This window comes from Aquarana catesbeiana, linkage group LG03 (assembly GCF_042186555.1).
Source record: "Aquarana catesbeiana isolate 2022-GZ linkage group LG03, ASM4218655v1, whole genome shotgun sequence".
Lineage (NCBI taxonomy): Eukaryota > Metazoa > Chordata > Amphibia > Anura > Ranidae > Aquarana > Aquarana catesbeiana.
In genome coordinates, this window is record NC_133326.1 from 699054624 (window position 1) to 699071654 (window position 17031).

Below are 17031 nucleotides of genomic sequence, written 5' to 3' on the forward strand. Positions count from 1 at the left end.
CTTTACATGGAGAAATAAGATGGCTTTTGTTGTTCTCCTTTTCTTCTGAAAATTACAGTTACCGGGTTATCATGAGGATCCAATGTCTTAAATACATCCTGATGTGGAACGAGTATACTGACCAGCGATTGTTACTTCATTCTACTAACTGAGAAGGTAATGAAGCTACAGTCAGCTAGATGGTTATTCTTTGAGATTCTAATGAGATTAGCTATGCCAGCCTACGAATTTCTCTTGGCATAGGTTTCCTAAAAAAAACAAAAAAAAAACATATCTCAGCTTAGCTCAGCTTAATGGCTGTGAAAAACAACACACAGGTGACAGTGTTTGTATTTTCTGGACTAACCAATAATGATAAACTCATCCCGTTTCTCTTTGTTTTTTTCTTGACGGTGTACCTTGTGACCATACTCGGAAACATTGGCTTAATTATTCTTGTCCTTGTTGCCTCCAACCTCCACACTCCAATGTATTACTTCTTGAGTTTCCTCTCAGCAGTTGACCTTATCTACTCCACAGCTGTCACTCCTAAAATGTTGTCTGACCTTCCATCCATCAGGAAGACAATATCATTTAATGGTTGTGCCATCCAATTTTTCTTTTTTGCTGGCCTAGCAGGAACTGAGGTCCTTCTACTCTCCAGTATGTCGTATGACCGCTACGCTGCTATCTGCCACCCTCTTCACTATGTTTCCATCATGACCAAAAGAAAATGTTTGTCTCTTGTTGGTCTCTCCTTCTCCATGGGTTTCTTTCAGTCAGTTGTGCTGACCAGCTGCTTGTTCAGTCTCCAGTTCTGTGGCTCCAATCTTATAGACCACTTCTACTGTGACATTCCTCCCATACTGCGGTTGTCTTGCTCCAAAACACTTCTTTGCAACATGTTAACTATTCTCTCTGTTGGTTCTTATTGTCTTTATTCACTGTCAACAATCCTGGTCTCTTATGTTTTTATCTTTACCATCATATTACGTATAAAATCTTCTGAAGGACGACAGAAAGCTTTCAGCACTTGCTCTTCCCATCTCATTTGCACCGGCGTCTTCTTTGTGTCCGTTTTCATTACTTATTTGCGCCCACCTTCCAGTGCCCTAGAAAAACAAGAAAAGGTGGCCTCTGTAATTTATTCAGTAATGACCCCGATGTTGAACCCTCTTATCTACAGTTTGAGGAACCAAGAGGTGAAAAAGGCCATAATGCAAGCAATACATAATATTTTACATGTATTTCAAATTACCGTATATAAATGTTTAGGGTTAAAATATTATTTACAAAAATGTATCTGGAATGGGAAAAGGTTAGAACCCATGCCAGGTTAACCACTGTTGTCTGTGCCCCATGGGGAGAATAACCCTTTGTGTCCTGGAAACCAATGTCACTACGATAGAAATTGATTGGGAATCCAAAATGTTATGGTTGTCACTGAAATAGGATTTTAGGGGGAGCCTTCTAGTAGGAAAACCTGTTTAAATGATGACTGACGGTCTAGGAGAGGATTTACCGTCGCTTTCTCCTGTCTCTCCTGTCTCTGCTAAAAAAAGTAAAAATAAAAAATAAAATAAGCTTTAGGTAAACTATAAGATTATTATTCTTTCTTTTATATTTAATAACACATTTCAGTGAGAATTTACAAGCCATAGAGAGGGAATGAGAATAATATTGCCACGTTGCTCCTTTGTTTTTTAGTTTGTTAAATTTTGGAAGAGAGACTTGTGGAACTATAGGGATGCAATCTGTTAATCCCTTCTCCTGCACCAGCCAATTCACTCTTTCCTACCTAATATAAACCTAACCTCTTGTCTCCATACACACCTCACCTTCTTCACAATCCATTGTACCAAAGACCAACTCTTGCTGTGCCAAAAGACGCCAGCATCAGGATCCCAGAGACAAAATATACTATATACAGTATCACTAGAGATGAGTGAACCTCTGAAAAGTCTGATCATTTAGAGTTCTGTTGAACTTTTTACAAATTCAGTAAACTTTGAGATTTGGAATTTCCAAACAGGAAGTCCCATTTAACCACTTAAGGACCGAGCCTCTTTCTGAGATTTGTTGTTTGCAAGTTAAAAACAGTTTTTTTTTGCTAGAAATATACTTAGATCCCCCAAACATTATACATTTTTTTTCTAACACCCTAGAGAATAAAATGGTGGTCATTGCAATACTTTCTGTCAAACCGTATTTATGCAGCGGTCTTACAAGCGCACTTTTTTTGGAAAAAAAAATTTTTTTTTGAATTAAAAAATAACAGTAAAGTTAGCCCAATTTTTTTACATTGTAAAAGAGAATGTTACGCTGAGTAAATTTATACCCAACATGTCACGCTTCAAAATTGCGCCCGCTCGTGGATTGGTGACAAACTTTTACCCTTAAAAATCTCCATAGGCGATGTTTAAAAAATTCTACAGGTTGCATGTTTTGAGTTACAGAGAAGGTCTAAGGCTAGAATTATTGCTCTCTCTACTGATTGCGGCGATACCTCACATGTGTGGTTTGAACAACGTTTTCATATGCGGGTGCTGCTCACATATATGTTCACTTCTGCACGCGAGCTCTGCGGGACGTTTCAATTTTTTTTTCCTATTTATTTTAACTTTTATTTTTATTTTTTACACTGTTCTTTTAAAAATAAAAAAATGTGTCACTTTTATTCCAATTACAAGCAATGTTAACATCCCTTGTAATAGGAAAAAAAGCATGACAGGACCTCTTAAATATGAGATCTGGGGGTAATATTTACACTAAAATGCAATAAAAAAATGGCACTTTAAGAGCTATGGGCGGAAGTGATGTTTTGACGCCACTTCTGCCTTGCGATGGTATGGAGATGGGTGGGGGCCATCTTCCCCTCACTCATCTCCATACCAAGCACAAAAATGGACCCAATCACCTCCAATGCTGTCGACGGCTCCAGTAAGCGGCGGAGGGCACAGGAGATAGGTGGGAGGGGGGCCCCTCTCCTGCCGCCGATAAAAGTGATCTTGTGGCGAATCTGCCGCAGAGACCACTATTATTGGAACCACACTGCCCACTGAAGAAGAGGATACTGGGGTTATGGCAGCTAGCTGCTGCCATAACAAAGATATCCTTCTTCAAAGTGCCCATGTATATCGGTGTGCGGCAGTCCGGAAGTGGTTAATCAATGGAAACCCAACATGGGCTCAAAAAACTGTGCAAAAATTGTGCAGAATGGTTTGGGAAATTCATGGTGGTCTGGCCTGATGAGTTGATGGGACCAAAAAAAACAGCTTGAGACACTTCTTTTAAAAATTTACCAGGTATGTCAGGATAGAAGGGTGGGGCCTTGTGGCAAAGGCAGTCATAATAAATGTACTCAGGGAATGGCGGGAGATATAAAGTAAGGGCCCTTTTACATGGGCTTTCTGATCAGGTCTACCTGTCTGTTTTTCAGGCAGACCCGATTGGAAGCTTCAGTTGCGTCTATGGGCAGGCTGTGGTAAATGGTCTTGTGTCTACCAACCTCAGAGTTCACCCAGGTCCCGCTAAAAAAACTGTGTCCTTTTCCATTTTCCCTGACCTAAATATGACAGATCGGAGATAGCCTGGTGTAAACAGAAACAATTCTGTTTACATTCAGTCTCCCTTAGAGCCATTGAATGCTTGTCCCTGTTTTCTGTGTAAATGTGGACACAAACTGAATGGGCATGGATGTGACAAAAATGACACCCACCAGCTCTGATTAAGCAGGGAATATGTTCGTGGATCCCTTGCTGAACAGAGCAGAGTGTACAGCGTAAAAGGGCCCTGAGTGGTGGGTTACATATTAGTGTCCTCCCCAACAGTCCTTTCAAACAGTCCACCCTTTCTTTTACACCTGCCTATGGCTGTAAGATCCTACACTTAACTTTTTGATGGCGCCTATGGCCATAAGTTTTCTCACTGCAGCTATGTCTTTTGCTGGCAAAAGCAGGGGAATTTCAGACGTTCCTCTCCTCTGCAGTGTTCATCCCAACTACCACATAAATATCCAAAATTCTGAAAAAAAAATGATACACACATTATAACAGTCTCGTATTCTATTGAGATGCAGGCTATGCTTGGTCTTGCATGAACCAGGTGTGAGGTTGATTGGCAAGTGTGTGTTGGCCCACTAAAAGCAGTACCTCTGCCTGGTCCAATCTCCTTTAATAACTAGAATAGTCATACTGTAGAAAGCAGAAGACACCATAGTACAGACACCATAGCAGTGTTTGTTTCTATGTTCCGGTCCGTCTGGCCTTAAAGAGAGACAAGCTGACCAAGCCATCACCTAAAAGTTGTGAAAGCCTGTGTGGAGGCAAACTGAGGGACTAAGATGTCCAAATAGCCAGAAGGCTGAAGTATTGCAGTCTGTACAGAGTGGATTTGGGCTGCTTATAGTGTAACTTTTTTTTATTGTTTATAGCTGTTCGCTGCACCAACAAGCCATTGTTCAATATTTGTGATCATTGTCCCACCAAAATTACTCTCAAATCACTCAATAGTCTCATCTACTTTTCCTATATTGTGGCCCAAGTTGCTTACATACTGTCCAGCCACTGAATAATATTTGTAGCTATTGTTTCTCAGATAATAAACTATAATCTTTATTGCAACATTATTGTCTTTTTTTTTTCATTTTGCTGTCTTTTCAAGTGCTTGCATATTGTCCTGATGTTAGCAGATTTCTACCAAGCACATACCTGAAGTCTAAATTTGGATTATTCTGGTGAATAATTTGGGATAAATGATAGGAGGGAGTTTGAGAATGTGTGGTTAGGGTTTTCAATTGTTTTTATGCATTCTATATTGACATTTCAATAAAATGTGCAGTGCTGTAGTGCTGTGAAAAAAAGTTGACAAATCATACTAGAATAAATTTTCCTATAGTTTTTCAAACTGATGTAGCTGCTACTTCAACAGTGCAATTCAGGCCTATTACCGCATGATGAAAAAACAGGTTTTACAGCCAAAACTACCCATAAAGCCATTTTTCAAGATGAAATGTATCAAATTGGGGTTCTGCTGTGGAATTTAAACCAAGCTACATGTAAAAGTAAAAAGTTCAATTACACATCCAAAATATCTGATGGGGGAATAATGTTTTGCTGATGCTGTCTGTGAAAATGTAACTTTTTCATAACACTACATACAGCTTGAAGGTATCTCAAAGCCTTTTAATTCAAAGGACATTTTTTGTCACCGCCACATCACAAGGACCATCTCCCCTCTGTATGAAATTCAACCACTTGCCGTCTGACTTTTATATATAAAACATCCTTCCACTGGTGCCACTTGTGTGCACCCTCTGGCCAGGGTTGCCAACCATCCATAAATTTACGGACAGTGTAAAAATTTGCTGATTTCTACCCTGTTCATAAATGTCCGTCCATAAATGTTTTACTGCGGGCCGTAAAAAAATTTGGCAGTGGGCCGGGTTCGGAACTGCTACGTGTTGCAGCCAGTGCTCTGTCTCCTATCACAGCGATTGTCTGTGAGAGGAAGCAGAGTGTTTCCTAAAGTGATCATCGCTGTAGGAAACACTCTGTAATCAACATTTTTTTTACATACAATGTCACTAGAGCAGCCAGCCAGTGTCTGTAGTCACTAGACACTTCAGTGCAGCGACACCATGGCATCATGAGACCAGTGTAAACCAGAAACAGTTCTTCATTGCCACACCTGTGCCAGTGTTACCTGACCAGTGCAGCTGGCAACAGTGTTTGAGATTGCCGCCACACCAGCAGTCAGCAACAGTTTCTCATCACCGCCTAACCCGTCTCAGTGACACCAGGCCAGTGTAGCCAGCATGAGTGTTCCTGCTCACTACCACACCAGTTGCATTGTCACCAGGCCAGAGTAAACCAATAGTGTTTCTGATCAATGCCAGACCAGCCTCAGAAACACCAGACCACTGTAAACCAGAAACAGTGTTCCTGATCCCTGCCACACCAGTGCCTGTGCCACCACAGCCAGTGCAGCCAGTAACAGTGTTCCTAAAATTCACCACACCAGTTCCAGTTTCAACAGGCCAGTGTAAACCACACCAGTCTAACTGTTGCCAGACGAGTGAAGCCAGCCACAGTGCTCCTAATTACTGCCATACCAATCCCAGTGTCACCAGACCAGTGTAAGTCAGCAACAGTGTTCCTGATCACCACCACGAGTCCCAGCATTACCAGACCAGTGCAGCCAGCAAAAATGTTCCTAATCACTGCCACACCTGTTACAGTGTCACCAGACCAATGCAGCCAGCAATAGTGTTACTGATCGCTGCCACACCCGTCGCAGTATCACCAGGACAGAGTAAGCCAGTAACAGTGTTTTTGATCACTGATGCACCAGTACCAGTGTCACCACAGCCAGTGCAACCAGCAACAGTGTTCTTGATTACTACCACACCAGTCCCAGTTTGACCAGACCCGTGTAAGCCACACAGGTGTTCCTGGTGTTCCTGGTCACTGCCACACCAGTGTAAGCCAGCAACAGCGTTGCTGATCACTGCCACACCAGTTCCAGAGTCACCAGACCAGTGTAAGCCAGCAACAGTGTTCCTGATCAACGCCACACTAGCCCCAGTGTCACCAGAGCCAATTCAGCCATCAACAGTGTCTCTGATTGCTGTCCTATCAGTGCAGTGTCACCAGAACCAATGCAGCCAGCAACAGTATTCCTGATAACCACCACAAGCACATAGACAGTGTTGGCTCTGCCTTCCACCTGTACTGACCCTGGCCTGTTTTTTTTTTGACAATGTTTCTGCCTGGACTGATCATTTGCCTGTTTGTTGACCTTCACTGATGGGCACTGATGAGGCTGCACCAATGGGCACTGATGAGGTGGCACTGATAAGCACTGTTGATGAGGCACTAATATGCAGCACTGATAGACAGCACTGATATTCAGCACTGATGGGCACTAATAGGCGGCACTGATGGGCACTGATAGGTGGCACTGATGAGCACTGATAGGTGACACTGATTGGCATTGATAGGTGGCAATGATGGGCACTGATGGGCAATGATGGGTACCGATGGGTACCGATGGGCACTGACAGATGGCACTAATAAGCAGCACTGATGAGGAGGCACCAACAGGCATTACTGATGGGCACCGATTGCCATCCGGGTTGGCACCTGTGGGCATCCTTTATGGGTCTGCACTCATAATTGATGCGCTGATTATCAGCATAGCCCCCCCCGTCAGGAGAGCTGCTGATCAGCTCTCCTTTACTAGCGTCTTGTCAGTGCAAATACAGGAAAAGCCAATAAATGGCACTTCCTGATAACAATGTAATCAGCTGTAATTGGACACGTCATAGGCTCTTTACCGAGATCAGAGATGACACACCGCACTGCCGATCGCCGCACTGCATGCCCTCGTGGGTGCGCAAACGGCTTATCCTGTTGGACGTTGTGACAGACCTAGCCGGGAGAGAGATTTTTGGAGGGGACTGAATGCTAGCCTCTTGCCGATCGATCGTGGGCCCTGGCATTTGGGGGAACGGTGCTCTTTGTGAGCTGTATGCCTGGGGACCCTTGAGGTGGTATTACTGTGGATTCGGGTCCTGGTCCCCCAGGACACACAGACTCTAGGGACCCTGGATTTGCCATATTCGAAATAGTGGCTGATTCATAATGCTGGGACAAATACTGTTAGGAGATGCTGATGCCAATTCCAGTCACCTGTCTGTCTGTTGCCTGCTAGAATGTATATTGTAAATAAGTCTAGTATGGGATCTAAGAGTCATTAGATCCCCATTGTTGTTTGTGTTAATTAACTCTGCTATTGTGTTGATTTGTGATAATGTGATTGGGGTTTCTGAGCTACAAGACGGCCAGTCTGGCCTAAAAGTCATGTCTGAGTCATCTAGGCTGTCTAAAGGGATTAGTTAATTAGCCCATGTTAATTAGGTTTCTGGTCACAGGTGTATGTTCAGAGTAATATGAGCAGGAGGTATAAACCTCCTCTTTTACTGTATAAAAGAGCCTGTATTCCTTACAATAAGAGAGATTCCTGGTTGAACTTACATACAGCCTGCCTGGTGTTTGTTCTGAGCTACACAACTGGATTAGAATGGAACATAGCTGTAGTTCTAGTCCCAGAGCATCGGATGACCGAACCATCAGATGTTGCGATCTGCAATCTGATTCTATAGCTGCAGAGGAGTGTCGGGAGAGTGGAACCGAGCAAGCAAGGGGCTCGTTACAGACGTCATATGATGCCCAGCCAGGATAACTGATCCCCCGCCCCGCCGTCATTTCTGCTATAGCCCGGGTGGGATGTGTTTCAAACTCTATTTTAAAAATATGTTTTGTTTTTTTTAAGCATTTTTCAAAAACTTGTGGCAGAAAAATGAAATCTTCAAAAGACTTACCATGCCTCTTAAAAATACACTGGAGTGTATGTTTTCCATAATGCAGTCATTTTATGGGTGTTTCTGTCACTCCAGGGCATACAAATATGTGTTGGGAAGCCTCAAAATCAGATGCCTAATTTATGCCCCTTGTAAACCTGAATGCGCTTCTTGGATTTTGGCCCCCCAACTGTGTGGCTAGGCTGCAAAAAAATCTCACATATGTGGTATCCCCACACGCAGGATCCAGATCCTCATATTTTTTCTCACTAGCTTGCTATGTGTCATACCTGGAAGATCCCAGTGGAAGCTGAATATCATTGTAGTGGGCACCGCTATTCAATAAGCAGCAGGACAGCTGCTTGGCATGGGGCCCGGAAGTTAGCAGCAATCACTGCTAGAAATTAGCAGCTAGTTACCATAACCCCGGTACCCTGTTCAAGTGCGGGCTGTCCACTTTCAGATAAAAGTAGTCTCTGCGGCGGATTCGCCGCAAGATCACTTTTGTCAGCGGCGGGAGAGGGACCCCCCTCCAGCCGCCCTCCGGTGCCCTTCGCCGCTTACCGGAGCCGTCAGCAGCAGCAGAGGCGATCGGGTCCTTCTCCCTGTGTGGTATGGAGATGAGTGAGGGGAAGATGGCCCCCACCCGTCTCCATAACATTGCAGGGCGGAAGCGACGTCAAAACTTCACTTCCGCCCAATACTCTTAAAGGGATATTTTTTTTTCATTGCATGTTAGTCTAAATATGAGATCTGAGGTCTTCTTGACCCCAGATCTCATATTTAAGAGGTCCTGTCATGCGTTTTCCTATTACAAGGGATGTTTACATTCCTTGTAATAAGAATAAAAGTGACCCAAAGTTTTTAATAAAAAAAAAAAACATTGTCAAAATAAAAAAAATAAAGTAAAATAAATAAGAAAAAAACACTTTTTTAAAGCGCCCCATCCCGACGAGCTTGCGCGCAGAAGCGAACGCATACGTGAGCAGCGCCCGCATATGAAAATGGTGTTCAAACCACACATGTGAGGTATCGTCGCTAACGTTAGAGCCAGAGCAATAAATATAGCCCTAGACCTCCTCTGTATCTCACAACATGCAACCTGTAGAATATTTTAAACATTGCCTGTGCAGATTTTTAAGGGTAAAAGTTTGTCGCCATTTCACGAGGGGGCGCAACTTTGAAGCGTGACATGTTGGGTATCAATTTACTCGGCGTAACATTATCTTTCACAATATAAAAAAAAATTGGGCTAACTTTACTGTTGTCTTATTTTTTAATTAAAAAATGTGAATTTTTTCCAAAAAAAGTGCCACTGCACAAATACAGTGTGACAAAAAGTACTGCAACGACCTCCATTTTATTCTTTATGGTGTTAGAAAAAAATATATATAATGTTCGGGGGTTCTAAGTAATTTTATAGCACAAAAAAACTGTTTTTAACTTGTAAACACCAAATCTCAGAAAGAGGCTCGGTCCTTAAGTGGTTAAAGTGTTACTAAACCCACGACAGTAAAATCTGTCTGTATATGCAGCATTTCATGCTTGTTATACTCACTGTGGAACTTACATAGTTAGTCAGGTTGAAAAAAGACACAAGTCCATCCAGTCCAACCATAAAAAAAAAAAAAAAAAAAAAAAAAAACACGTACAATCCAATATACCCAATACTATACCCACAGTTGATCCAGAGGAAGGCAAAAAACCCCAGCAGAGCATGCTCCAATTTGCTACAGCAGGGGAAAAAATTCCTTCCTGATCCCAAAGAGGCAATCGGATTTTCCCTGGATCAACTTTACCTATAAATGTCAGTACCCAGTTATATTATGTACATTTAGGAAAGTATCCAGGCCTTTCTTAAAGCAATCTACTGAGCTGGCCAGAACCACCTCTGGAGGGAGTCTATTCCACATTTTCACAGCTCTTACTGTGAAGAAACCTTTCCGTATTTGGAGATGAAATCTCTTTTCCTCCAGTCGTAAAGAGTGCCCCCTTGTCCTCTGTGTTGACCGTAAAGTGAATAACTCAACACCAAGTTCACTATATGGACCCCTTATATATTTAAACATGTTGATCATATCCCCCCTTATTCTCCTCTTCTCAAGAGTGAACAAATTCAGTTCCTCTAATCTTTCCTCATAGCTGAGCTCCCCCATGCCTCTTATCAGTTTGGTTGCCCTTCTCTGCACTTTCTCCAGTTCCCCGATATCCTTTTTGAGAACTGGTGTCCAAAACTGAACTGCATATTCCAGATGAGGTCTTACTAATGATTTGAACAGGGGCAAAATGATATCTCTCTCTCTGGAGTCCATACCTCTCTTAATACAAGAAAGAACTTTGCTCGCTTTGGAAACCGCAGCTTGGCATTGCATGCTATTATTGAGCTTATGATCTACCAAAACCCCCAGATCCTTCTCCACTACAGATTCCCCCAGTTGTACTCCCCCTAGAATGTATGATGCATGCATATTCTTAGCCCCCAAGTGCATAACTTTACATTTCTCAACATTAAACCTCATTTGCCACATAGTCGCCCAATTAGACAGAGCATTGAGGTCAGCTTGTAAATTGGAGACATCCTGTAAGGACGTTATTCCACTGCATAGCTTGGTGTCATCTGCAAAGACAGAAATGTTACTTTTGATCCCAAGGGGTTAAGGGGTTAACTTAAGGGGTTAATCCTTTGCATTGTGTAAAAAGGCTGTTTTATCCTGTATGCACTGATCCTCCCCTCCTTGCACTGTCAATCTGGGGAAGGCCAGCTAACACAGTCAGGGTACATGCTAAGTTGTGTCTTTTATGCTGGAGAGAACATTTACTTGTTCTCAGAGCTAGCCAGGTCACATGATATCGGCATCACACATGTGGGCGTGTATAAAGGCTGTAGTGGAAATCTCCTCCCACCTGAACTCTCAGCACTGGAAAAACTGCAATTTATCATGTAACCGTGGTATACAGATCATCCAAAAAGGTATATAGTGGCAGTAATTTAATGTAAAAAGAAGATTTATAAGCTGTGGGTACTGTGGTGGATGAACTATTTTCATACTACTGGGTTTAGTAACACTTTAAGGTTAAAACACTTCTCTTCCAGTCTCAGTGTGGGAACCTGTGTCCTCTTTCACTGAATAGTTTTTTCCTACGCTGGGATCACCATTGAGATATTTGTAAATCGCTATCATGTCCCCTCTCTAGCCTCTCTTCTCCAGTGAGAATAAATGTAGTGCTTGTAGTCGTTTCTCGTAATTGAGGTCCTCCAATCTCCTTATTAACTTTGTTGTCCTCCTTTGGACTCTCTCCAGCTCCAGCACATCCCTTCGGAGGACTGGTGCCCAGAACTGGACGGAATACTCCAGATGTGGCCTGACCAGAGTTTTATAAAGTGGCAGGATTATAGTTTTATCTCTGGAGTAAGCTAACATGTTACTGGCTTTGGTAGCTGCAGCTTGACATTGCATGCTATTGCTCAGTCTGTCTTCTACTAGGAGCCCCAGTTCTTTCTCCATCCTCGATTCCCCCATCGGTTTTCCCCCTAGTGAGTAGTTTGCGTTTAGGTTTTTAGCCCCCAAGTGAATTACCTTACATTTCTCCACGTTAAACCTCATTTGCCATGTAGTTGCCCACCTCATTATTTCATTCAGGTTTTTCTGTAAAATGTCTATATCCTGATTTGAAGTTATTGCCCTGTTTATTTTTGTGTCGTCCGCAAAAACTGAGATCGAGCTATTTATACCGACCTCTATATCATTTATGAATAAGTTAAACAGTTTTTAGTGAAAAAATTATCTCCATCTCCATGAGTTTTATGGTGAAAAAAATTATCTCCATCCTTGTGGTGCACCAAAGTATGTAAAGGACTAATTGGATAAAGGTAATAACCCCATGTACAAAAAAAAAAAAAGCATTCATCACAGTGGCGTAGCGTGGGGGGTGCAGGGGGTGCCGTGGCCCCGGGCGCGACATTTAGGGGGCGACAGTATGTGTCACTGGCTGCCTCCTCCTAATTTCAAATTCCTGTGTCCCCGGGCTCCGGCCGCCATGTTAAGTGTCCGGCGCCCTGTGATTGGGCGTATGGGGGTCATGTGAGGCGTTGGGCTGGCCTGTCCTCGATCGCTCCTGAAGTCCTGCCTCCACACATGACCCCCCATACGCCCAATCACAGGGCGCTGGACACTGAACATGGCAGCAGGCAGAGCACAGGGGAGAGAAGAATGTGAGCCGCCGCTGTCTTCTCCTCCTCATCCGGATCGATGCAGCCAGGATAAGAAGGTGAGTGAGAGTCTTATTACTGGGAGGGAAGGGGGGGGGGGCGAGAGAGAGACTGTAGGCAGGACAGTGTAGTATAGTGCAGGGGCGGACTGATAACTCATGGGGCCCCCGGGCAATAGGAGATTATGGGGCCCCCAGGCAATCAGAGATTATGGGGCCACACAGTATACACACACACAGTATACAATCACACAGTATACACATACATGTACACACAGTATACACAGACAGATGTAAAAAAAAAAACACAGATTTATACATACTGTCCCTGGTTTTACTGAAGCTGGCAACCCTGATGGGGCCCCCTAGTGGCCCAGGGCCCTCGGGCAGTGCCCTAATCGCTCAATGGTCAGTCCGCCCCTGGTATAGTGGTCAGTATAGTGTAGTTTAGTATGGAGGTCAGTGTAGTGTAGTGGTCAGTATGGTGGTCAGTATAGTGTAGTATAGTGGTCAGTGTAGTTTAGTGGTCAGTATGGGGCGAGTGTAGTGTAGTATAGTGGACAGTGTAGTATAGTGGTTAGCATAGTGTAGTTTAGTATGGAGGTCAGTGTAGTGTAGTGGACAGTGTAGTGTAGTATAGTGGTTAGTGTAGTATAGTGGTCAGTATAGTGTAGTGTAGTTTAGTATGGAGGTCAGTGTAGTATAGTGGACAGTATAGTATAGTGGACAGTGTAGTATGGTGGTCAGTATAGTGTAGTATAGTGGCCAGTATAGTGGTTAGTGTAGTGTAGTTTAGTATAGAGGTCAGTGTAGTGTAGTATAGTGGACAGTGTAGTATGGTGGTCAGTATAGTGTAGTATAGTGGTCAGTGTAGTGTAGTATGGTGGTCAGTGTAGTGGACAGTGTAGTATGGTGGTCAGTATAGTGTAGTATAGTGGCCAGTATAGTGGTTAGTGTAGTGTAGTTTAGTATAGAGGTCAGTGTAGTGTAGTATAGTGGACAGTGTAGTATGGTGGTCAGTATAGTGTAGTATAGTGGTCAGTGTAGTGTAGTATAGTGGACAGTGTAGTATGGTGGCCAGTATAGTGTAGTATAGTGGTCAGTGTAGTGTAGTATGGTGGTCAGTGTAGTGGACAGTGTAGTATAGTGGACAGTGTAGTGTAGTATGGTGGACAGTGTAGTATAGTGGTCAGTATAGTATAGTGGTCAGTGTAGTGTATTATGGTGGTCAGTATAGTGGACAGTGTAGTATAGTGTACAGTGTAGTGCAGTATGGTGGACAGTGTAGTATGGTGGTCAGTATAGTGTAGTATAGTGGTTAGTATAGTATAGTGGTCAGTATAGTGTAGTTTAGTATGGAGGTCAGTGTAGTATAGTGGACAGTGTAGTATGGTGGTCAGTATAGTGTAGTATGGTGGACATTGTAGTATAGTGGTCAGTGTAGTATAGTGGCCAGTATAGTGGTTAGTGTAGTATAGTATAGTGGTTAGTATAATGTAGTTTAGTATAGTGGTCAGTGTAGTATAGTGGACAGTGTAGTATGGTGATCAGTGTAGTGTAGTATAGTGGACAGTGTAGTATGGTGGTCAGTATAGTGTAGTATAGTGGTCAGTGTAGTGGACAGTGTAGTATAGTGGACAGTGTAGTGTAGTATGGTGGACAGTGTAGTATAGTGGTCAGTATAGTATAGTGGTCAGTGTAGTGTATTATGGTGGTCAGTATAGTGGACAGTGTAGTATAGTGTACAGTGTAGTGCAGTATGGTGGACAGTGTAGTATGGTGGTCAGTATAGTGGTTAGTGTAGTATAGTATAGTGGTCAGTATAGTGTAGTTTAGTATGGAGGTCAGTGTAGTATAGTGGACAGTGTAGTATGGTGGTCAGTATAGTGTAGTATAGTGGACAGTGTAGTATGGTGGTCAGTATAATGTAGTATGGTGGACAGTGTAGTATGGTGGACATTGTAGTATAGTGGTCAGTGTAGTATAGTGGCCAGTATAGTGGTTAGTGTAGTATAGTATAGTGGTTAGTATAATGTAGTTTAGTATAGTGGTCAGTGTAGTGTAGTATAGTGGACAGTGTAGTATGGTGGTCAGTGTAGTGTAGTATAGTGGTCAGAGTAGTATAGTGGTCAGTATAGTGGTCAGTGTAGTGTAGTATAATGGACAGTGTAGTATGGTGGTCAGTATAGTGTAGTATAGTGGACAGTGTAGTGTAGTATGGTGGTCAGTGTAGTGTAGTATAGTGGTCAGTGTAGTATAGTGGTCAGTATAGTGTAGTATAGTGGTCAGTGTAGTGTAGTATAGTGGACAGTGTAGTATGGTGGTCAGTATAGTGTAGTATAGTGGACAGTGTAGTATGGTGGTCAGTATAGTGTAGTATAGTTGTCAGTGTAGTATAGTGGACAGTGTAGTGTAGTATAGTGGTCAGTGTAGTGTAGTATAGTGGACAGTGTAGTGTAGTATAGTGGACAGTGTAGTATGGTGGTCAGTGTAGTGGTCAATGTAGTGGTCAGTGTAGTGGTCAGTGTAGTGAACAGTATAGTGGTCAGTGTAATATAGTGGACAGTATAGTATAGTGGACAGTATAGTATAGTGGTCAGTGTAGTTCTCAGTGTAGTGGTCAGTATAGGAATCAGGTAGGTCAGTACTATTGTATTTGAAGGGACTCAGAGATAGCTAAAAGTCCGCAGGTTAGGGGGGCGCAAATTACTTGCCTTGCCCCGGGTGCTGACAACCCACGCTACGCCACTGATTCATCACCAAATTTATCTGAAGCTATTACATGGTTCAATATGCAAGCCCAATATGAGGTTATTTTAGCATACAAAAATTACAACACAACCAAGTTTAAAAAAAAATTGGCAAATTTGGACTGATCATCTTATGCCGTGTACACACGACCGGACTTTTCGACAGCAAAGGTCCGACGGAACTAATCCATCGGACAATTCGATCGTGTGTGGGCTTCATCGGACCTTTTCTGTCGAAAAATCTGACGGACTTTAGAAATAGAACATGTTTCAAATTTTTCAGACAGACTCGAGTCCTATCGAAAAATCAGTTCGTCTGTATGCTAGTCCGACGGACCAAAAACGATGCAAGGGCAGCTATTGGCTACTGGCTATGAACTTCCTTATTCTAGTCCGGTCGTACGTCATCACGTTCGAATCAGTCGGACTTTGGTGTGATCGTGTGTAGGCAAGTCCATTTCGTTGGAACTCCGTCGGAACTCCGTCGAAAAGTCCTTCGGAGTTCATTCCGTCGAAAAGTCCGCTCATGGCATGGCATTAGAGCTTCCAACTCTCCCAAAGAATTGATTCGCAATTTGTGAATCACAAACCAATATTCTTCCAGTGAGTGCCATAGAGGTTTTGAGTCCTCTTCTAATTCCTCCAGTTATAGTCATTGTTATTCTTATAGCATTCCCTTGTGCCTGTTTACAGCTAGTACCCATTGGAGTAAACAGGGATTCGCCTTTTTTTGTTAAGTTTGTAACATTTGTCCATTCTCAGGTGTAAGACCTACTATAGTGATTGAGTATTTATGCAATCTTTATATTGCTACATTTGATTGCTTTATACTTAAAATTTGATGTCTTTGTTATATCTATTATTTGTATGAAAATTCAATAAAAATTATATAAAGTTTAAAAAACAAAAACATTCACCATGCCATAGATTAGGGCAAAAATCGGTCCACTTAATGTCTAAAATGTAATGCACAATAAACAATGTGGTCAATATGCAGCTCCTGAACCAAGAAGCGCTGCATTTGGTGTGATGGTAGGCAGTAGAGGCTAGACATACCCAACCTTGTGGCCATTCAAAGCGGGGGAGCTCAGGGAAAGCGGGGAGATGCAAGACACAATCTAATGTCAGGATCCTGGGGAACCAACAAAATGGCGGTGGCGTACAACCACAGGAACCTGAAATGCCGTCACCGGAAGCCATATGACCTGGATCTGATGTCACTCGGCTATACGCCTGGTACAGGACAAGAAAGGGACCACACAAATAGTCTCCCAGGCGCATGATGTGTTTTGACAGAGCTGCATCTTTCTCAAATCCAAGAAAGGGAAAGGCTAAAGAGTTCTTTAATTTAAAAAAATGAGAAAAAGGTGGAGAGGAGCTGGAACTGAACAAAAGACAAGAAGAAAGCCAACACACCATTTTTTTTCTATTTAGGGTTATTAGCTTTACGCAGTTCGTTCTTTGTATACTTTGGTGCACTGAAAGGATGGACATCTGATTTTTTTTTACAGCAGCTGTATTTCCACAGCAACTCCTGACTGTCTGTCAGGGTCACGATGGCCATAGTGCAAGTGACGCTCCTGAGGTGCACACAGATGTGCAGTCTCAGGCCTGCAGGTACTCCTCTTGCGGTGCACACCCTGTCCAGCCCGGCTCGGCACTTACCCACTCGTGATGGCCTCTCCTGGAGTGCGGGCAGCGGCCGAGGTGGCTCCGGTGTCCGCTCCTCCA

At 43.0% G+C, this 17031-nt stretch overlaps 1 protein-coding gene across 1 annotated transcript; it reads left to right on the forward strand.

Annotated features, from left to right (window-relative positions):
- Positions 1-217: 217 nt before the first annotated feature.
- LOC141134313 (olfactory receptor 5AP2-like) lies at positions 218-1319 on the forward strand. The gene has a single exon (XM_073623888.1). The coding sequence runs from the start codon at positions 294-296 to the stop codon at positions 1317-1319; it is 1026 nt and encodes a 341-aa protein (XP_073479989.1). The 5' UTR covers positions 218-293.
- Positions 1320-17031: the final 15712 nt, after the last annotated feature.